At 35.2% G+C, this 22,283-nt stretch overlaps 1 protein-coding gene across 6 annotated transcripts in view; it reads left to right on the top strand.

The window, feature by feature from the left end:
- ARNTL2 (aryl hydrocarbon receptor nuclear translocator like 2) overlaps positions 1-21,932 on the top strand; it is a 40,301-nt gene extending 18,369 nt beyond the window's left edge. For 3 of the 6 annotated variants that reach the window (XM_030040396.2, XM_030040398.2, XM_030040397.2), the window contains 12 exons: positions 589-668; positions 1,430-1,522; positions 3,602-3,719; positions 4,537-4,680; positions 6,341-6,581; positions 7,514-7,620; positions 8,217-8,367; positions 9,573-9,628; positions 10,444-10,552; positions 16,198-16,285; positions 17,973-18,081; positions 19,392-21,932. In XM_030040396.2, the coding sequence (XP_029896256.1) occupies positions 589-668; positions 1,430-1,522; positions 3,602-3,719; positions 4,537-4,680; positions 6,341-6,581; positions 7,514-7,620; positions 8,217-8,367; positions 9,573-9,628; positions 10,444-10,552; positions 16,198-16,285; positions 17,973-18,081; positions 19,392-19,528 (1,433 nt within the window). In that variant the 3' untranslated portion in view covers positions 19,529-21,932. Of the gene's footprint in view, positions 1-588; positions 669-1,429; positions 1,523-3,601; positions 3,720-4,536; positions 4,681-6,340; positions 6,582-7,513; positions 7,621-8,216; positions 8,368-9,572; positions 9,629-10,443; positions 10,553-15,256; positions 15,976-16,197; positions 16,286-17,972; positions 18,082-19,391 lie in introns of those variants that run through there. The other 3 variants (XR_003927107.2, XR_003927108.2, XM_030040399.1) reach the window with 3 other exon arrangements.
- The last annotated feature ends 351 nt before the right edge of the window (positions 21,933-22,283 follow it).

The raw sequence follows: 22,283 nt of genomic DNA, 5'->3' as shown, positions 1-22,283 counted from the left end.
ATTTTCCTCAAAAAATATCTAGGAAAATTTGTGGAAATACTTGTAATGGCTAAAAATTATTTTAGAGTACTTGCCACAGGTGCTAGAACAGTAAATATAGTGAGTCAGTCTCACTACATTTAGTGAGACATTCAGTTTAACTGCAATAGAGTGGGTTTTTTGATTGTTGGATATATAGTACTAATGAAGCATTGTTCATGCCAAAAGACAATTGCTAACATTGGAATTATTAGGCTTCAGCAAATGTTAAAGATTCTGAAATAGGCCTATGAAATGTTTCTAGAAAATTCAGTTCTCATAATACCATTTCTCTAGCAGTACATTAAAGGTATCTGAACAGAATTTTCCTTGGTTTACGCTAAGTAAAGGGCAAGAAAAAAACTGGTTGTGTGCCCATGTTAATTACCAGCATATGTTTATGAGGGTTTTTTTATTTTTTTTTTTTTTTTTTTTATTTATTTTTTATTTTTTTTTTTCAGCTGTTGTGGTTGGAAAGAAATGTTATAAAATACAAAATAAGTATAACTGTTAAAAGTAAATTTAAAATGCAAATTTTGACACTATGTCTACAAATAATCTGTTTTCCAGGTTCCACTAGCTCCTATACAGAAGTCCGGTATAAACCTTCATTTTTAAAGGATGATGAGCTCCGACAGTTAATCCTTAGGGTAAGTGGAAGGACACTCTCAATTAAATGATGTCCTTATTAAAGCTTGCCATTAACTTGAGTTTTTAGTTGGAGAGTGCTTTTTTCCCCCACCTTTTTCTTCAAGCAAGTGCTTTGATGTATTTGATAAGTACTGGTTTATAAACTTTACGCTATACAGGCTTTTTCATAAAGGGGTACAGAAGATGATTTGTGAGCGTGGCAGACAGCAGCCCTTGAAGGGATAATAAATCTGTATACAATCTGCGTATTTAATACATAAAATTTTTTATGTTGATATTGAAGTCTGCATACAAGTATAGAGAATGCTTTTAATGATGCATAAATGTACTTGCAGTTGTTTGCTCTCCTTCATTTAAATTTTTAAAGATGTACTTTGAAAAAGATGCAGAAGTAACACCTGAAAGAAAATCTTGGTTTCACACTTCATCCTATACCCACACCCCTTTACCCTTTCTCATTTGCAACTATTTTCTTCTTCCTTTGCTGCAATAACAGACTTTGCTGAGATCTGTAAAATGACTCCCAAGTTAGGCTGTTTTGCAGCTGGCTGCCTCTTTTCCCAAAGCTGTGTTTAATGAAACTTCAGCTGTCTGTAGCTGAAGGTCTCTTTTGGTCCTTGCAATCTTAATTGCTTTTTGATATTATTTATAACCTATTTAATTAAAAAATCAGGTTTAAAAGTGTACTTCCTTGTAGTCATCAATATTCATTGTATTTTTTAATTGTATGTTTTTAAAGACAGTATCTTTATATTTTCAGGCTGCAGATGGATTCCTATTTGTGGTTGGATGCCACAGAGGAAAAATTCTGTTTGTCTCGGAATCAGTTTGCAAAATACTTAATTATGATCAGGTGGTTATAATTGAGTTTCTTGGTTTGTTTTTACCTTGCATTTTCTTAGAAATTTTTAAACTTTTACATTTTATTGTATATTACTAAAAAACAGTCCTTGTGTATAATTTCTTGGAATTTCTCTGATTTAACCTCCTTCAGAGTAAGGCTGAATATCCTGGAACAAAATATTTGCAAGTACAGTCAGTGTTCTTGACCTGAGTAATAGCAACAGATTTGAATTTATTATCCTTAAGAAAACTGCTAGTCTGAGAGGAAGGGATAATTTGAAGATGTCCTAATTTCTGTCTCCAAGAGATTTTCTTTTAAATGGTAAAGTGATTTTGGGGGGGGGTTTTAGGCCAAGGAAAACTGGTAGTTCAGCAGTGGAAGTTAATTAAAGCTTTCTTCAGTAATGCCTTTATGCTTAGATGCACTGGTAACACCTCAGCCACAATAACTATCCGTGTATATGCTTTTAACTTGAAGGAAACTGAGGTAGTGTGAGTTAGCTTAGCCTGTAGAGTAAGAGAAATAGGAAAAATAAAAGTACCTTCCATTAGTTAACATTTAACATCATGGACAATTACCACAAATAATCAAGGCATGATAACTTGTTCATGTATCTATGACTTCTGTTCCAAAAACAGAGGCTAAAACAGCTAGTGCTTCCATCTGTCTACTTCTATAACTTTGAAACCATTTGTGCTGTGTTCATTTTCTTCATAAATGGAAGGGTAACCAATCTGGACTCTGTTTTATAGATTTTTTTATTTTTATTTAAAATAAAAAACAAACCAAAACTGTACCTCTTTTAAATTAAAGTGAAATGAATGATCTTATGGGAACAAGCATAAAGCAGATTTTTCTTTTTCTTTTTTTTCTTTTTTTTTTTTTTTTAATTCTACACTGAATTTACTCAAGGACTAAAAAGTACCTTTTGGAGTCTCTCACATCAGACATACCTACTTCTAGATCCATAAGATCTTTGCTGTTCCAGCCAAAGAGATTCAGAGAACATGACTGACTTAACCCATCAATTTATTAGCTTATTTGGGAATCATTCTACGTTATGAATCATATCCTGCAGCCTAATCTGTTTATTACACCTATATATTTTGGCAAGGCTGCTATTAGCCTTTCAAAGTGGCACTTGGCATTTTCCCTTTGCTTTAGGGTTAGATGGGACCTGGGCAAATGAAAGAGGCTGTATGTTTATTATCCTGCTTTCTTAGAAGGTTTTCATTAAACCCATTTCTGATTCTGGCTTATTGGAAAAATGCTCCCCTTCATGTACGCTGTGGTCACATAGCAAGTGGTATGGCTCCAAAATGAGTTGCAATTTGAATCTAGAATACTGCTTGTCAACACAGCTCCTTTCTACCCATTGATTTGATCTGCTGTGGTGAAGGTAAGCAATGAAAAAACCAAAACTAGCCCACTTCTGTGAGATTTCCTTCCTGTTTCAAAAGAAAGTAGTGCTGCCTACAGTAGTGCAGCAGACCACTTACTCTGGATCAGCAGAGCCAGCAGGTTGAATGGATCCCAGCTAGAGAGATTTCTGTAAATAGCCCCTACTAAGGAGTGCTGAAGTGAGCTGACCCCTGCTTCCAGGCAGCTCCTCGCCCAGTGGTGCCATTTTGTCCAACCAAATTAGAGCTTGGAGTCTTTAGGTAGCATGAATATTTCTTTATTTCCTTCCCGGCTCCCAATAATCTGTGAGTGGAGTTATTTTGTGGATAACCTTCTTTGGCTAGGATCAGGAATCGTATTATGTACATAAATAAAACATTCAGTTTTACAGAACTGTTTTTTTGATATCCAACTAAATCTGCTGTTTTTCAAGGGGGAAGTAACAAATTATGGTTTTACTACCCTGTGTTTATAAAAATAATATTAAAAAACAGCAAATTAAATGCAGATTAGAATACTGATGTTTAGAGTAACTGTGGTATTTGACTTTGACTTTTTTTTTTTTTAATGGTTTAGGAAGTTGTTTTTCTGAGATAAGTAGTATGTGTGGGGTCCTGTTCTAAAATGATGTGGTTCTTATTTCTTTTGCTTTTTGGTGTCTGTTTTTTTGTTTTTGTTTTTAAATAGGCCAGTTTAATTGGACAAAGTTTGTTTGATTACTTGCATCCAAAAGATGTTGCAAAAGTTAAGGAGCAACTTTCTTCTTCAGATGTCTCTCCTAGGGAGAAGCTCGTAGATGGGAAAAGTAAGTCATATTTGAATGTCCTCAGATTTTTTTTAAAGAGATGTTAATAAATCTAGTTACTATACAGCACATATTCATGTGTTCCTATGTGCATAGATGTACAAACTCGAGGTATAATTTCTATTAAACAAACATATTTGAATGCTTATCTGCTGCTTAGAATGCACTTACAGTTTAAAAGCTAGCCCAGAAAAGAATTTATTTTAGAAAATGAGAATTACTGAAATTTGCATTGTTAAACATTTACCGAGATGTGGTCTGACATTCTTCCTATCAGGCATACTACTTTTTTTTCTTGTATTTGATAGGTCTTGTCAATACAAAAGACCTGATGTAGTCGAACATGGGATAAAATACTTCAATATCAAGAATCACTGTCTTCTCTGAAAATGCTAAGTGTCAATCCTAATTTAACCAAATCTTATTTTGTTTACAGTTATTTCTAATACGGAAACTGTTATGTACTGTGCAGCTAATGACTGTTTTATAGCTGGCTTTTATAAGCATCTTTGCACTTCTTCCTTGTACCAAATAGAAGTTGAAAGTTTATAAAGCATATTTATTAAAATACCATTCAGAATATCAAGAAACGTTTGAAAATAGCTTGGTAGTTCTTTTTAATTTTGGAATCTGTGTGAGTCACGTTTTCTTTGCCCTGTTTAAGTTATTAGTCTTCATTTTTAATTGTACGGACAAAGTTTAGGCAACTAAACAGTAAGGAGAAAGTACTGGAAGCTAAAATGAAGAAAAGGCCTTGTATTCTGAAGTTTTATTGTTGGATTTTGTTTTTTTAACCACTTTACTAAATTTTTGTAAGCTGGCTTGCAAGTACACACAGATTTTCAAGCTGGACCAGCTCGACTGAATTCTGGTGCTCGACGTTCCTTCTTCTGTCGGATAAAATGCAGTAGGACCACAGTCAAAGAAGAAAAAGAGTGCTTGCCCAACGCAAAGAAGAAAGGTATTCAAACAGTGTAGATGAAGTTGGGGGCTTTCTGTCTTGAAACTTGGTATATTTAAGTTCCGAGTCAGTAGTGTGACCCTTGTAGTTCTCACTGATTGACAAAGTAGCTCTAGAGAAGTGTCAATATGTACTTGAGACGTGTTCTGAAAAACAGTCTAATTGTACTCTTTCTCCTCCCTATTCACTCCTGGAAAAGAGGGAGGGAGGAACCTGAGTTACAGTGGCTGTTTAGGAGCACGTGGTCTGTTGTAGTCAAATTTTAGAAGTCTCAGGGAAACCAGAAGAATGAAACTAAATAACATATTTCTTGAAGATAACTGTGTGACTAAGGCCTGCAAAATCTACTGTTTTGAGGAAAAAAAAGCAAGTAAACAACTTTTTTTTCTGATTTACTTTTTCTGTTGTGTGTACTTAAAAGTATGAATTTTCCTTTTTTTTTTCTTTTAGTAGTAAAGTTAATTTATCAGTGTAATTTCATTCAGTTTTCCAGTAATTTTAATTCAGTCCATTTTTGGTACACCCGTACAGCAGCATACTCTTGTCAAGCTTTCAGTGAATGGATCTTTTTAAGACGTAATTTCCAGCTTTTGTTTAATACTTTAGTATTGTTTTTTGCAAAGGTGTGCTGAAATTTTGACCCTGAAAAAATCCTCCTGCTTTTGTTTTTCAATGTCACCTATTATTGTTGAGATATTTATTTTACAATAGTAAATTTTAAAACATGTCTGTAACTGTAAGTAAATAGAATTCAGTCTCCTTTGATGTGCCAACTAACTCGGTGAGATAAGAATTTAACCTTTAGAAATGTTTCTCAGGAAAGCAGTATTGAGGGAAGGCACCTTGACAATCTGAGAAATTGTAACAAATTCACAGTAGGATAACTCAATTTTTCATTTTACAGAGTTGATATATGTTTTCCATAGTTGATAGGAAATCAAATCTATGTAAAGCATAATTTGTTCAGAATACAGATATCGAGAATACTTTGGCAATTTTTTGAAAGATAGTTACTGTAAGAGACATAATGTCATCTTTATATGATGGGTGTTTGCGTGTTATATAGGCAGCAAAGAGTCTACCAGCCATAGGAATGAATGACGGTGTATGCTGTAATTTAAGACTTTTAAAATATTTGTGTTCCTAGAAAATTGAGGAATTCAGAAGCCTAAGATAAATAGAAAATATGCTGGGTTGTTTTGGTTTGTTCTCTCAACTGCTTCTTTGAGCAATTGCAGTAAACATATGTTAAGATCATTGTGTTCACAAAAGGTAAATTGATTTGGAAACTACTGAGTGCCTCTCCAGTTTATTTTAAATAAAACCATATAGAGAATGTTATCTGTGGGTTACCAGGCTGTTGGTGTACTTTTTTTTTTTTTTTTTTTTTTTTTTCTGTGAGACTGTGTTTGAACTGCCAACACCTATAATTTATCTTCCTAAATCTTACATAGGATTAGAAGTGCTCTCTCCAGGTAAACCCAGTAGTACAAAATTAATTAAAAAATACTCTGTAAAATTATCTATAGACTTGTACAGTTGTTGTAGGTAAGCATAAAATGTAGTTGCTGGTCTCATGGTGAACGGAATAAAAAAAAAAAAAGTAATTCAGTTTACTTTTTGAACCATAACTGCTTCTTATTTCATTTCTTTTTATTAGATCACAGAAAATACTGTACTATTCACTGTACTGGGTATATGAAGAACTGGCCTCCTAATGAGGTGGGAGTAGAAGAGGAAAATGATGTAGAAAAGGACAGTAGTAACTTTAACTGTCTTGTTGCAATTGGGAGGTTACACCCTTATATTGTTCCACAAAAGAGTGGAGAGATAAAAGTCAAAGCAACAGAATTTGTTACACGATTTGCCATGGATGGAAAATTTGTTTATGTAGATCAGCGGTAAGCGTTTTGTTCTTTAATGAAGAGAAAATGAACATGACACCACTAGTTAAATTTTCTAATACTTTGTCAGAACTGAAATTTCTCAAGCAGAATAGAATTTCTAGGTGCTGTACACAGGAAGCAGTTCATTCTGAATCTATGAGTGCTTGGGCTTTGGTTTTTTTGTCAAACATAAAATGTAATATATAAAAGTAAGCGTATTGTCCTACAGGAGAAGGTGAGCTAGCAAGATTAAAATATGTCATAAAATGCACTCATATACTTATTATTTATACAGAAAAATCTCAAGTTAGAGCTTCATAGCTATGCATATGACTTAAGTAATAAACACTTAACCAAAAATTACTTCTTAAAATCTTACTATTTGGAACAAATACATTATATCTAAATGAGGTACCAAATTATTTTGTTAGAAGTGAAAGCTAAATTCCTATTTTCTGAACCTTCTAAAACAGACTTTTATTTGTTGTAGAGACTGACTTACCACTTTGCATTTTGAATTTCAATATTGTCACTGGAAGCTTTTCATTGCTTTTCAGTCATCTAAAAGTGTCAGTTTAAACCTATTCCTTAAAGTGGCAGAGCAAAATTCAACTACTAAATTTTTTTAATGACTCCTTATGTGTGACTGGTACCCTGATTGGCTAATGGGAAGACCTAATGATCATAAGTATTTTGTATGTACATGTGGTTTGCATGTTTAAACACTGTTATTTTGTCTTTGAATTGCCATTCATTGCAAATGGATAATTTGCAGTGAATAATATTTCATGTTGTTTTAGAGCTGTACTAATGCTGTATCTTTTTCCCAAACATGAACACAAGCATCTATTTCTTTAGATACTAATTTTCTGCTTAATCTGGTACTGAAGAAAACAAGCTTTGCAATTGTTTGAATCCGCTGTAGTTCATGTTTTTATTTCTAACAGTGCAACAGCAATTTTAGGGTATCTGCCACAAGAGCTTCTAGGAACTTCTTGTTACGAGTACTGCCATCAAGATGATCACAATCATCTAGCTGAAAAACATAAAGAAGGTACAAAACAATTGGTTCTCCCAGACTACTTGCAACTACATGTAACTGCTGTGTGAAAACACTAGAAATCAAAAACTCAGAAACTGAGAATTAATAAAACTAAACAGTGTTAGCGTTGTCCTTTTCTACATCTGCATTAAGACATGCCCACATCAAGCTCTTAAAAAAAGCAGGGAGAAACTTCTATTGTCTTGGATCTTGGTGCATTGCTTTAATCACAAGGGAGTAATGTTAATGCTTCTTTCAACCCTCTGCTTTGATTATTTATAAGAATGAGAAAGGAATCCTGAAGAGCAAATGTGCCTAATCATACAATTGAAGACGCTGATTATGAAAGTTCACTAAGTCAGGAGTCTTCCTTACTAGTGGTTTGCAAAAACTAAGTACTTGGGCTTTAATTTAAGATTAATAACATTGCTGAAACTATAGTTTGATTTTAGTAGGGGTCCTGTCCTGTCAGTTGTTCTGGCATTTAGTTTGTATTTCTGGCCATCAAAAACATTTGGGTTTTATGATGCTATAAAATGTTATAATTTTTTTTAACTTTATCTTTCTAAGTATAAATATGGTGATTACAACTTTCCTTTCTTATCTAGTCTTGCAGAATAAAGAAAAAGTATTTACAAATTCCTACAAATTTAGAGCAAAAGATGGGACTTTCATTACTTTAAAGAGTCAGTGGTTTAGTTTCATGAATCCCTGGACCAAAGAACTGGAGTACATTGTATCAAACAACACTGTGGTATTGTAAGTAATTCACATGAATCCCCATGTTATTTTTTGCCTTAATTACAGTTAGCATTAACAGAAAGCAACCTGTTTAAGAAGCAGAACAAGACTAGAAAATGACACCGCACAAAAAGTGGTTGAGTAACCTGGAAGAACTTTTTTTTGCATTTACCAGTTATTTTTATTTCAGGCTTAAGTTGTGGATTTGACCCTGAAAACTGTGCTATTTCACAGTAGAAAATGAGGTGAAAGAGTTTCTTATGAAAGGAAGAAAGGAGGGATCTTTTAAAAAAAGTAGATATGAATGAATTGAAATGTGAAGTTAGTTCTTTTCCTTCTGAGCTTTACAAGACTGCATATGTCAGTTGACTTAAAATTAAGTGCTACCCTACCTACTATCTGTCAGAATGTGGGGAAGCATAATTGATAGATCATAGAAATGCAAGGCGGGACAAAAAGATATTCTTTAAATTGATTGCAAGGGAGGAGCCTGCGAGACAGTAAATGTGTGTGTGTGTTTAATTCTTTTTTATTTTTAATTCTTTCTCATTCTCTGTGTCTGGCAATGGAACTATAATTCAGATTGTTCCAATGATACTGAGGATCTTTGCCAATGACTGGGATTTTTAGAGGGGCATGGATGGGATTTTATTTCCATTAAGGGGGCCTTTTACCCATTCAGTAGCTGCTTCATGTCTTAAGTCAACATCACCCACCTATTTTGCCCATGTCCTTTTTCCTCAAGAAGACAGAGAAGAGCAGTTAAGACAGTCTGTGCTGCCCAACAGCCAAAGGCCAGTTTTGCCTGCCCTGGAGATCTGGGCACCTGCAGCTCTCTAGAGGAGGGAAGGTGGGCAGCAGCTGCTGGCTGAAGGTAGCCACTGACCTGTCCTTGTAGCAGTTGTTTCTGGTTAACTTGTCTCCCTCCTGGTAGTAAAAATGGCAGCCTTGTTTTCCTGTCATGGAACACAGACAACTATATTGGCCTTTCTTCTTTATTTAGAGAGTAAGTGGAAATTAATATTTCACCCAGTGCTTCAGAAAAATACGAAGAATTGAACATTGAAATGTGAGGAATATCTTATTTTTTTTTACTAGTTTGACAATGTTAGTTTTTACTCTGTGTAAAGCATTATTGAAATCAAACATAAATATGCTGGGTTTTGCCTTTGAGAAACTTGCTGATGTTTTTGTGTTTGTTTATTTATTTATTTAAATCTCAGAGGTCATAACGAGGCAGCTGAAGAACAGGTCCTGTATGGTTCCCAGCCTGCAGAAGGCAAGTGTTGCTTCTTACAGTTATCATAGGTGCATCTCCTGATCAAGCATTGCAATTTTAGATTTATTCAATCCAGGAATTTTTTTTATTATAGGTTGTTGTGCAAGGAAGGATTAATTTTTTTTAAGCTAATTCTGGTGACAATTTCTATTTACTCACAGCATCCTTAATTCATATCATTCACATAACTGTGATCAGAAGGGCTTATAGCATATCTTGTCCTTCTAGCAGCTTCTACTATAGCTAGGATTTTGGTTGATAGGATGATATGCTTCTGTCACAGACTCTTTTCATATTTTGCCTGGCTTTCTGAAGAAATGCAATTGTATTGTCTGAGTTTACCTGTAGAATATAGGATGATACTGATATTGACATATATATTTTGTTAATATTTTTCTGCTATGCATAGATTCTGATTTCTACATGCTGTTTTATCATCTTGCTATAAGGTTTTTTATTTTTGCTTTTAAAATTGTTCTTTTTAATAACTGATTGCTGTTTGTGAAAAATCCAAGGGTTTTTTTCTCATGTGTTTTGTGTTGTCTGTGAGAGAGACTGGAGGTGGTAATGATTAAAACTAATTTCACTACTGGGGATCAGCAGTTTTCACAAATATATTATTTGCTTATCTTTATATTTTAAATGAGGCTTACAACACCCTCCCCCATGAGTTAGTGTTTTAAGGAATTTAATTTCTGAAAATAAAAGATATAGAACAAAAACTGCTTTAAGATTAATCCTTGAGGTGATTGTTCCTTGCTGTGTAATGAAACTGCTACAAACTTAAGGTTTTGTTTTGTGTTTTTTAACTGTAGATGCTGTAAAACAGTCTTTAGTAAGTGTACCTGGAATGTCCTCTGGAACAGTTCTTGGTGCTGGAAGTATAGGAACCGAAATTGCAAATGAAATATTAGAATTACAAAGGTAATAAATGCTTAACATCATACATTAGGCTTTTAAGTTAAGATAGAGAAGAGGTATACGTGATTGTGTGTGGGTTGTTCAAGTTTCATTTTTATTGTGTTACATGTTTAAAATATTTTTAGGTTGAGCAGTGGCATTATGAGATACCAGTTATAACCTAATGTTAGTCTCATGCATGGCAGAACACATCACTGGCGTTGATAAATAGTTTTGTTCTGGGCATGCAATTTCCTTTGTTAATGAAAGTATTATTTAACTATGACTTCAAAAGCGTTACTGTGATGCAGCTCCTTCATATGATGTTGAAATGGGTAGATAAACCATTCGGGAATGGAAAATCAGTTGTCTGTGAGGAGTGTTTATATTTTTCTGGTAGTATCATTCTGCTAGGAGAACTTTTCTTGAAACAGTCCCCAGTGGAGCGCTTTCATAGCCTGTATTGTCCCTTTCCTGATTATCCTGAATGTAGGCTAAAGTGATAGGACAATTCCCTCCCAGTACCCAGCCATAGATTAAGAAAAACCTCACTGCGTCATTCCAAATGGGAATCCATACAAGAAGCAAATTGTTAATTGAAGATCAACCCTTTTAAAACTAACTAGTTTTAGCAGATACACAGCATAGCCAAGGAATTCGAAAGGAAGAAACATTATTTTAATGTGAAGATATCCTTATGTATTTTTTGTGTGGTGTACCCACAGTGGTGCCTGACTTGCTTACAGAGGAAAATGTTATTACGCTATGTCAGTTTGCACCGTATCAGCATTTGTTGTCTAAGAACATTTTTTTTAAGAAGTCTCTGAGTCCCCTAATTCCAGGACTTTGGGATGCACATGCACAGAAAAAGTCTGTTTTCAGTCACAACTCTTCCAGGAATTAAGGCTTCATCAGAAGGTCCAACCACTTTTGTTAAGGTCACATTTAGGATAATGGTACTATCATCTCATCAGCACAGGACAAGTTATCTAAGTGTTAGCTTTGGATAATGAAGCCATCCCTCAGACTTTAGATCTTACACTTCCAGTTCCAGGTAAAGGAATGCCAAGAAATTTTTTATGTCTGCAGAGCAGTGTGTTCCAAGGTCCCATACGTAGTTCTTTGCGCTGGCGCTTGTGCAACTGGACCTGAAAGAGTAGTAATACTACACCTTCCAGGAAGAAGTACACCAGTTTTGGCAACAATGGTAAAGGTGTAAGGAATAGTTTCATATCATAGAATATCCTGAGTTGGAAGGGACCCATGAGGATCACCAAGTCCAACTCCTGATTCTACACGGGGCAACCTAAAAGTTAAACCATATGTCTAAAAGTGTTGTCCAAATGCTTCTTGAACACTGACAGGCTTTGGGTCATGACCACTTCCCTGGGGAGCTTGTTCCAGTGCTCGACCATCCTCTCAGAGAAGATCTTTTTCCTAATATCTTCCCCTGATACAGCTTTAAGCTGTTCCCCACGTCCTATCACCGGATACCAGAGAGAAAACATCAGCACCTCCCTCTCTGCTCTCCTTCATAATGAAGTTGTAGACAGCAATGAGCTCACCTCTCATTCTCCTCTTCTCTAAGCTGAGCAAACCTAGTATCCTCAGCTGTTCCTCATAAATCATGCCCTCTAGTCCTTTCACCATCTTTGCCCTCCTTTGGACACATTCTAATATTTTTATATCCTTCTTAAATTGTGGTGCCCAAAACTGCACAGAGTACTTGAGGTGAGGCCACACCTATGCTGAGTCTATTGGGACAATCACTTCTTTTGACTGGTTAGCTATACTGTCCTTAATGCACCCCAGGATACTGTCGTCCCTCTTGGCCGCCAGGGCACATTGTTGACTCACATTGACCATACCATCAACCAAAACCCCCAGATCTCTTTCTGCAGTGCAGCACTCCAGCCTCTTGTCCTCCAGTCTATAAATACCTTGATATGCCATAGCATAGTCAGCTTCTGCTGTTTCAGTAGTAGTCTGACTCATCAGCTTGTCTGTGAGGATGTAAAGGGAAATAGTGTGAAAAGCTTTACAAACAAAAGTCAAAGTAAACAACATCCAATGCCATCTCATCCACTGAGCTAGTCACCTCCTTGTAGAAGGCTGTCAGGTTGGTTAAGTGTGATTTCCCCTTTGTAAGTCCATGCTGAGGTCCAGGATTACACATTATCTCTTCGTAATGTGGTTGTCTTCTCAGCTGTCTCTTCATCCAGAAACAGTATTCAATTTTCTGAAACAGTAAAAACCATGGTCAGAGCCTAAGAGCGTGAAGAGTGACAGTGGTAGATGTTTCTTACTCTGTTTCCAGTATTTTGGAATTGCCTTCCAACAATGAAGTCGTATCCCTTTACTAGAATAGTCAAATTGCTCAGGGAATCATTCATTTTCAATGAAAGGAAGAAAAGAATAAACACTTCAGTTGTGATGGGATGAAAAGATTGCTACTTAAAAAAAAAAAAAAAAATATCCATCCCACAGGATGATGGCAGGTTGCTGGGATTATCCAGCAAGGGGGAGAAAAAGCACTGGCAACAAAAAAAGGATTGATATCCTCAACAGCAAAGATGGGATGTTACATATTGGTAATACCATTGTTAATGTCCTCTCATCAGTACCATAGAGGGAAGGAGAGTCACTTTTTAATTCAGTTTTCAAAAAGATTTATTAAGTTGGTAAAAGTTATTATCTCTGACAGTTAATATCCAGGCATGACCCAAGAGCTTAATTTGACTCTTGTTCTGGACACTTAAGTCAGCTCAGTGTGATGGTCTTGATTGACATCACCTGACCTTTGCTGAAAATGCTCATCTATGTGAGCATATGTGTCATCAGCTTAAGGAAACCAGTTTATTAAGTAGATGAATAATAAATTTGCTAGATGATGAAAGAATGAATGCATTCCTGGGAAGGTTTTCTTTGAAGCTACCCCTTGAAAGTTCTGGTATTTGTGCTTTTAAGAACCACAAGCAATGCTCTTTCTCTTCATATTGCTACAGAGGCAACAGTTTTAGGAGCAGTATCTTCCTAAGCAACAGAGGGAAATTTTGTGAGCTTTGTATGAAGATCTAACCAACCCATTACTCCTCTTCTGTGGCAATTCAGGAGGTCATGAGAGCAAAGTCTATCTGTTTTAATCTTAGGAAGCAGAAGAATCCATTACAACAGATAGAATTGTGGAATTTGGAGAAGAGATTATGGTACTGAATTAATCTCCCCAATTTGGGGAAAATTTTTTTGCAAGAGTGGGAATTTTTTTTTTCAGTCTGTTTAAATGGAGTTCAGCTGTACAGCTGAGGCAGGTATGACTGAGGCCTCTTTAGGGCTATCTTAGGGGAATATTTATTATTTCATATCCTTCCTGATCCCAACAGAAGAATGGATTTTTTCTAGTCCCTTACAGACCTTACAGAAATTGAGCTTATTCATCAAAAAGTTGAGCTTCCATAGTATTAACACTGACATAATTTTCTTTCTGTCTGTCTGCCTATCATAAGCTTGAAGCTCATGATGCATACCTCCCTATCTGTCAGAGATTCATTTTGTAGATGTCTTAATTTCATCATATAAGTAAAGCGTGGTTTTATGCCTTCATGGAGCAGCAGTTTGTTTGATTTACCAAAACATCTTTTCAGGAAGAGCACAGTGATAGTTCAGACTTGCTTCTAATTTAAAAAGTGAGGCTGCTAGGAGAAATTAAAAAACCCACAAGTTCTGGATTCAAAGAACTACTTTCTAGGGCAAATATTTGTTGAAGTGCTCCAGTGATGAGCACATGCCTCAAGAAGCTGCATCAGGTAGTCTTATTCTTCAAGTCATTGATTGAACTTAGTGTTTCTCCCGGTTATGTTCACATCTTGAAGACTGGTTAGTAAATGAAACAACGTTATGTTGCTTTCTCTGGGAACAGTCATCTTATTTCTCAGCTAATAGACTGAGTGTCACAAGATTTTGGAAGGAAAAATGTTTGCTTGCTAGCTTCATCAGCCACACTGATCTGAGCCATTTTAGTCTTGTTGGAGGTGTGTTTGTTTTAGTGGTCTTAGTTATCCATGGACACTGGAAACTGAGAAATGAACTTATGTTGAAACTATTGCCCAGGAAGTTGCCATGCAGGTGAAAGAAAAGGTTGTTAGAGCAAAGTCATGTAGAATAAGGTAAACTGTGCCAAAGAAAGAGCAGTTCTGAAAAGAAACCAGCTATGAGAGGGAGCAGTTGCACCGTGTAACTAGGGTGTCTGGCATCATATTCATCTTACAGCCCTGTATCTTGGGGGAAAATAAACTAGAGGCGTTCAGAAATACAATTGGCCATTGAAGGCCTCATCAGTAAGAACTGAATGTTTCTGGAGATGTCTGGATGTAGTTGCTTGCACCCAGATGTAGTTCACTTTTCCAGAATCGTTGCTGAGAACAATGCTGTATTTCTTTCCAGGTGAAGAGTAGAACTTCATGCTATTTTTTTCATTTCTCTTTTGTATGAAATCAAGTTACTATCTTGCACATACTGAGGCAATCAAAATTACACAAAAAAGAGTGACCAACATAGGCTAACACCAGCTGGTTTTCATCAGATACCTTTGTGACTACAAACATAATCCAATAAGATGAGTGCATTTACTATCTGAATCTGCTCTCTGCACTTTTTTAATATCAGGAAGACACAGATGGTTCTCAAGCTGTGTATCAGGCATCACGAAGTTGGTTTTTTTTTAAGTTTCAGGACTATGCCTACAGCTCTATTTACAAGCATATCTGAATTGAATTAGCATTTGATCAATGATCATTTCAGTTACAGCAATGCTATACATCTATCCAATCTGGAGTTTCTGTCCCAGCTTTTAGAGATGGCACTACTGCTTATCAAATGGCACATTGGATATTGGAATGTAGGGAACTAACAAATATTCCACACAAATAACTCTAATTCCTTAAGATAGGCTGTTTATTCAACCATTTTCTATCTTTCCTCCAATCCCTTACCACATTTCATATCTGAGGAAGTGATGGAAATGGGAGCATCCTGAGTGCCCCAATTCTTTTATACCCTTGTTCTTTGGGAGTCAGGAAGAGCTGGGGGAGATGGGAGCAAGCTGTGCAAAGGGCCCTGGTACGACATTTTCACTATTAGTTTCATCTCTAGCATGTTTGGTGAGGGAGGATGAGAAGTATCTCCAAAAAATTCTGGTAACAAACAAGTGGTCTTTATTTTTAGTTGGAATTTTACAAAAATATAGAAGGATGAGTATAACAAAATAATAGTAGAGGGAACATTAGAAGGATGTGTTGTTTTCCTTCCACCATTGTCCTTATGTTGTCTGTATTCTGGATGTATTTGAAATGTACCTATTTGTCCCAATGTGCATAATTCTGAAACCTGTTACGCTCTGGTTTGTCAGTGCTGGTGATTCAACAGAAAAAATAAAAAGTGTGCTCAAGTAATTATGACCCATGGCCTTTATTGATCTCTTCTGCTTTTTGTGTTATCAAAACTTGGAGCAGGAGAATTTAGAATCTTCAGGAGAATTTAAGACAACATTGTCTCAGATTAGCTGGCTCATTCTTCGTCACTGGGGAGGTCTGGTGGGTTCTGCAACACACAGGCTATTTTTCAGTTTATGATCGATGTGACTTAGTAAATCAACTAAACATATGCAATTGTAGGTTGCATTCTTCACCATCTGGGGAGTTAAGTCCATCACATCTCTTGAGAAAGTCACCTTCTCCAGCTTTAACTGTAAACTGCAACAATGTGAGTATGTCACTGCCTGTAAAAGTCTAAAAGTAAAAGGTTAATGTCGGATAGCTCATAGCTTATGTTTGAACAAATTACCCTCACTTGTGTTTTTGTGAGAGAATGTCTAAGGTATTGCCAACTACCTGGCAGCTATGAAAGTCTTCTGAGAGATGTGACAGCAGCAGAAGTTCCAACCTCATTTACAGAGGCATCAGTTCAAGCCTTAACAGGCTATTCCCAAGGCTGAGAGGACTGCAGTCTCCACTCAGTTATTAGGATCTCTGCTGAAGCTCTACAAATATGCTAAATATGAGTGTGATTCATGCAATGAGGGCTCTTCTGGATTTGGAATTGCATTAAAACTTCTGCTAAATAACCGTCAGAGAGTAAAAGTGTTTCTGCCTGTTTGGTTTGGCAACCTAGATAAAATATCAGTTCTTGGTTTCTCTCACTTGTACTTTTAATGTTGTTGAAGACCCTTTTAAAAATCTATGCTGTATGTTCTCAGTTTTGACATGTTTAAAATTTTTACTTTGAAGGTATTCCAGTAGTCTTCTAAAAACTCATAAATATGCTGTTTTGCTAATCTAGTAGTGTTGGTAACACCTCAAACTATAACTTTCACTATAACTATGGAATAATTAATGTATTTTTTTACCTAAGTATATTGTATGTTGTATATTGTGCACTGTATGAACAAACATTTACTTCTTCATCAGCACTTCTTTGAATGTAAATTTCTTTCCATTTAAAGACAGTTTATCTTCCCAGTGCAGTTCTCATTTCCTGACAATACTATTCTGGACTAGGGATTGTTTTGGCTTCCTCTCTTTTTTATGATCAGTTCTCCCCTGCCTTACTGCAGGTCTTTCTCCCTAAGAGTTGTTTGACTTACATATACTGAACTCTAAAGCATGCAGCATCTCACCATGAGGATAACTGAATTGTATTCATTGAAGGTTTTTCTTTATTCTGTGCTTTGGTATCCCATTTGTTCCTAAAATGCTTTTGTAAAGCATTTCAACTTTATTAATTTCCTAGTAGAATACACACAAGTCAGGTAACCCATGTGTTACATGAAACAAATCGGGGGGGGGGGGGATTTTATTTTTTTTTTCTGGTATGGTTGGGTTAGGATGACTTCCATCTCTGTTGTTGCTAGCCTTATTTTTCTGAAGTGCAAAAAGTAATTTAAAACTACTTAGATTTTTATCATGATGGTAACAAGATGCAAAATAATAGAAAAGATACAAGTTTATAATACATATAGTTTAATGCATATAGAACATGGGAGGTATGAGGGTCTTCTTTTTATCTTTTAGCTAGAATGTGTTGACATTGACAAACATGTCACTGGGAATTTGTAGTTTATGGTACTAGACATGGAAAGTATATACCAGTACAATTTGTTGTGCTGGATTTATTTGCTGAATATTGAATTAGACCCTCAATAGAGCAGATGCCATCACTGTGAAGTACCTTTGATAGATGTGTAAGTAACATCTTGTTTTAAGCCAAGTCTAGTGCTACGTGAACTTCTAAAAATAATTATTTTTAAATGCAGTAGATCTGGCTGTTGATGCATATTTTTCATTTACTCTAGTTTTTAATAGTTTGTCAGTGATTTATGTTTCTGTAATGTAATAATCGTGACTAAATTTAGGATTTCATTCTGTCCCTTTTACTACTTCTGTTCTTTCAGGTGCCAAATAAAGAGTTCATTCAGATATGTCCTTCAGAAACAGAAGTTCTAGAGACTTCAGAACAGAACCAGGGTGCTATTCAATTTCCCAATAATGAACCTCTTCTCAGTAAGATTTATTTCTCTTGTGGATATTTTGGGGGTTGCAGGGGAAGAGATTTCTGATAAATGCTGTAATTTTTGAGTGCACCACTTTACAACCATGTATAAATTGTGAAGAGATTGTCTGTCTGTCTGAAGATGAGAGAACTCTTAAAACAGATGTGTTATCACTTGCAGGCAAACAGCAAAATTTGATCAGTGATTGAATCTCATGACAAAAATAACATCCTGTAACAGAAGTTTACCATTGCATTCTTGCATGCCACAGTTTTTATTAGGTACTTACTAGTTCTCTCTTCAGAAAAGAGATATGGGTAAGGAAAAGTTATTTCAGTGCAGTGTAAGGGAAGTGGTTGTAATTTGTGAACTATTGTCCTCTTAGCACTTTATCTCTTTCTTAACTGCAGGCTGTGAATAGTCAATACAAAGGGCTGGTCACAATGTTCCAGAGAGAATTTTTTTTTTTCTTTTTTTTTCCCCCCCTTGTTCAAGCATGCATGAAGGTAGCAGTTTGTCTGGATATAGGATTCCCTGGCCCTGTAAAAGAAGAATGCCATTGTATTATTTTTAGCATAAAAGCGAAGTGCTATAAAAGCAATGTTTGTGCTTATCCTGTATTTCAGCTCCTAGCAACTTTTCTGGCTCCCTCTTTTATTTCAGTTACTAGAGATTTATTTATTTATTTATTTATAACTAATAGCTTTCTTCCAGTTTAGCTATGAATGCTTTATATAAAAAAAAATAAAAGGGAGGAAGAAAAGCTAATCCTTAAATCAGGGAAGGGTTTGGAAAAGGAAAAAAAAAAAACAACAATAATAATATTTATCCAAGATAGGCAAGGAAATGTTTTCCACTGATACTTGAGCTAAAGCATTTTACCTTACTGTTGTTAAAGGAAAGGGTATAGCGTTGATTTCTAGAGCTAACACATAGTAACTCGTAAGATTTCAGGAGTTCATCCAGCATAGTACACCAGATGAGAATTCAGGTACATGATTGTGTTTCCCACTAAAGTGACATAAGTTAGAAAGCAGTTCATTGCATGGATACCAGTTTTATTAGCTAGCAATTGGAGGTAGTCCCATGGATTGGCAAGACGTAAGTCATCTTCTTAAATCAAGTTATGTATGTCCTTACAACTGTCTGTGGACAGCCACTATTTCTATTACCTGATTTTTATTTTTTTTTTTAACATTTATATGTAAATGTTTGCCTCTACTTCAAAGGAAGGTGCTGTTTAAAAAAACAAATGCTTTGAAAGTTACCATATTCTTCATGCTGTGTACTGCTTACGTTTATGTTTTAATAATTTTATAGGTGGTAATTCTCAGCTGGACTTTGATGCAATATGTGAAAATGATGACACTGCTATGACAGCTCTTATGAATTACTTGGAGGCTGATGGAGGGCTTGGAGATCCAGCTGAACTCAGTGATATACAATGGGCTCTCTAGTTTTGCTTTTTCAAAATAAGAAGGAATGTAAAACCCGTAATACGCAACAACTGTGCATCCTCAGTACTGTATTATAATTTTTTAATGTTTCATTTGACTTCATACTTACTGTCTATACATTTTTAAAGACTGAAGCCTTGTTCAGAGATAGACAGTTTCTGCTGCACCTATGGAAAAATGCAATATTTTTTTCATGATGGGGAAACCTTGGAATTTTAATATTGAACCATCTGTAACTGGAGTGCTTAAAACACATTACTATATTTTTGCTAAGAAGCTTTAACCAAAAGGTACTGTACAATTTACAGGAACATTTGTTTTCCTTAGTTTTAATACTTAAACTTTTATTTATTGTTTTTGTTTCAAATGGTAGAATATTGATTATCCATGTTACTTCCTGTAAAACTTACTATACTTACATAGTTAAAGAATACTTGTAACTATTAAATTTCATTGAAATGATGATTTGCACACACTACAGTTGTAAAATAAGGTATTGTAATTCTCAAATGATGCAGTTTATGATTCCTTGCCCTTTTCAGAAGTGCAATTTTTGTAGTCAAAAGTGAAAATAAGGCATACAGTTCTGGGAGCAAGGATTTGAATTCAATCACCATAACAATCAGAAGAGAATGTTTTGAGAAAAATATTCACTTCCCTACTACGCAAAAGTGATAAAGGTAGAAGAAAAGAGCAACAAAATCTTAATTACTATTTTGTATTGTTTGTGATGTATTATTTGAGGGGCAGTGCATAGAAAAGTAATGCTATAACTGTAATAAAGCACTTTGGTCTCATCACTAGAGAAGTTTGGATAGATTGTCTTGGTTCCAGAGTGAGGCTAGCACTGCCTATTAGTGAAGAAAATCTTAAAATTCTGTAGTATCTTTTATAGTCTCTATGTTTTTGGAGAGATTAGGGTGATTTTCTATTGCTTAAGTCTGTGACTTTTTAAAATATTTCTGTAATATAGTGCTGTCTGTAAGTAAATGCTATATAGGATGATCTTTTGGGGGACAGCTTTTGCAAGAATTGTATCGCAGTTACAGCAAATTACTCAACATGGCACTTAATAGGTTGTATTAGAACAATATAGCATTAATATATAAAGTGGATCTTTTTATTTCTGGTATTAAAAGTTTAGACAAAAGTTTGCATCTATTATATATCATAAAAGCATAATTTTTTTAATTTTTTTTTTATTCAGGTAATGAAAGGAAAGCATTTGAAGATAGTTGATACATGTGCATATTTTTAATACAGACATTTAAACACAGGCACCACCATAAGCACTACTGCATTTGTTTTAACACTGGAGGTGAGCGATAGGCAGCCTGTTTCGGATCTTTTTATGAAGGCTGAAGTGTGTGAACAAATAGAAGTGGTAGTCGCTAGATGTCAGACTTCTACTGTTGGATAACTACCCTTTCCTGAATGAATACGTCATTTTGTCATGCACTGACTTCCTATGCTTTGACAGAGCAGCTTTATATCTTATAGATATGAATCAGTTTGCAAATGATGAGGTTTTTGGTGACATCTTGTCCAGGTTTTCTAGAACGGCTTGTTGGATTGATTTTTTTTTTTTTTTTTAAGTCTATAGATTTTTTGCATTAAACTTGCATGCGATTTCCTGCATTCAGTTTTTTTTTTTACAGACGTAGGGCCAAAGTTATCTGTTCTCTAGCTTTATTAGAATAAAGTTTTCTGTTTCTTCACAGAAAATGAATTTTGGGCTATGTCATGGAGCAAAGTGAAAAAAATAAACAAGAACTTTCTAAGAATTGATAGAATTCTATTTGTATAGAAGAAATTTGAGAATTTCAGGTTTTGCCATTATAAAATGTATTTTCTTTATTCTAGAAATGAATTCTGAATAAAACAAATACTGTCGCTAACAGAGATAAATGAGTAAATAAATACCTTAAAATTATACAGGCTTTCCTCAACATACTTTCTTTTTTAACTGGATTAGTTTGAAAATGGTGCAGATGTTGTTACTGAAGGAACATATTAATTCTTTCACAAGATTTATATAATCATCTAGAGTCAAAACACTATTTTTGGATTCTTCTTGGATTTCCCTAAAAAATAAAAACAAAAATGTAACTTTTGAGTCTTCTGCAGTCATTGATCAATATTGTAGCTCTCAATTCATTTATTAGATTCTCCCTTTACTATTTGTGAATTTTTCTGGTTTAAAACAGTGTTACAAGAAAAAGTGTCACTTGTAAATGTTGATCACGAAATTAATACATACTTTTTAATACAGTTGAGATAGTATGTGCTTACTTCTGTTTGTATAACGATACAATTCTAGTAAGATACGGACAGGTGTTTTTTTCCTGGCATGGTTATCAGAGGATGTGGTTAAATTGGGTCAATAAAATGTTCCTTTGATGCACTGCTAGTTAGTCTGCTGATGATTCTACCAAATACTGAATTTAAATATGAAGTACTCATGCTTTCAGATCCCAGTCTTGTTCTCTAAAAATATAAATGAGTAGTTTGAACTAATGTGGATTTAGGTAGTTCAGGATGATATTCCCTAGCCAGGGTAACCTTGTAATCCAAACTAACATGCATTTTCTAGGTACTAAAAACCCTGATGTTGCAGCTTAATTCAGCCATCTCTGGAAAGGAGAGTGCCTGTAGGCTGTACCTGAAAGACCCTGTTTGATCAGAAGCAAACGTACACGGATAGGATTCTTACAGTCTTGCCACACTTAGGTACGGTAAGTGATAAAGCAGGTGT

Source organism: Aquila chrysaetos, chromosome 17 (assembly GCF_900496995.4).
Source record: "Aquila chrysaetos chrysaetos chromosome 17, bAquChr1.4, whole genome shotgun sequence".
Lineage (NCBI taxonomy): Eukaryota > Metazoa > Chordata > Aves > Accipitriformes > Accipitridae > Aquila > Aquila chrysaetos.
The sequence above is the reverse complement of the archived record's forward strand: the minus strand, read 5'-3'. Positions and strand labels throughout refer to the sequence as shown.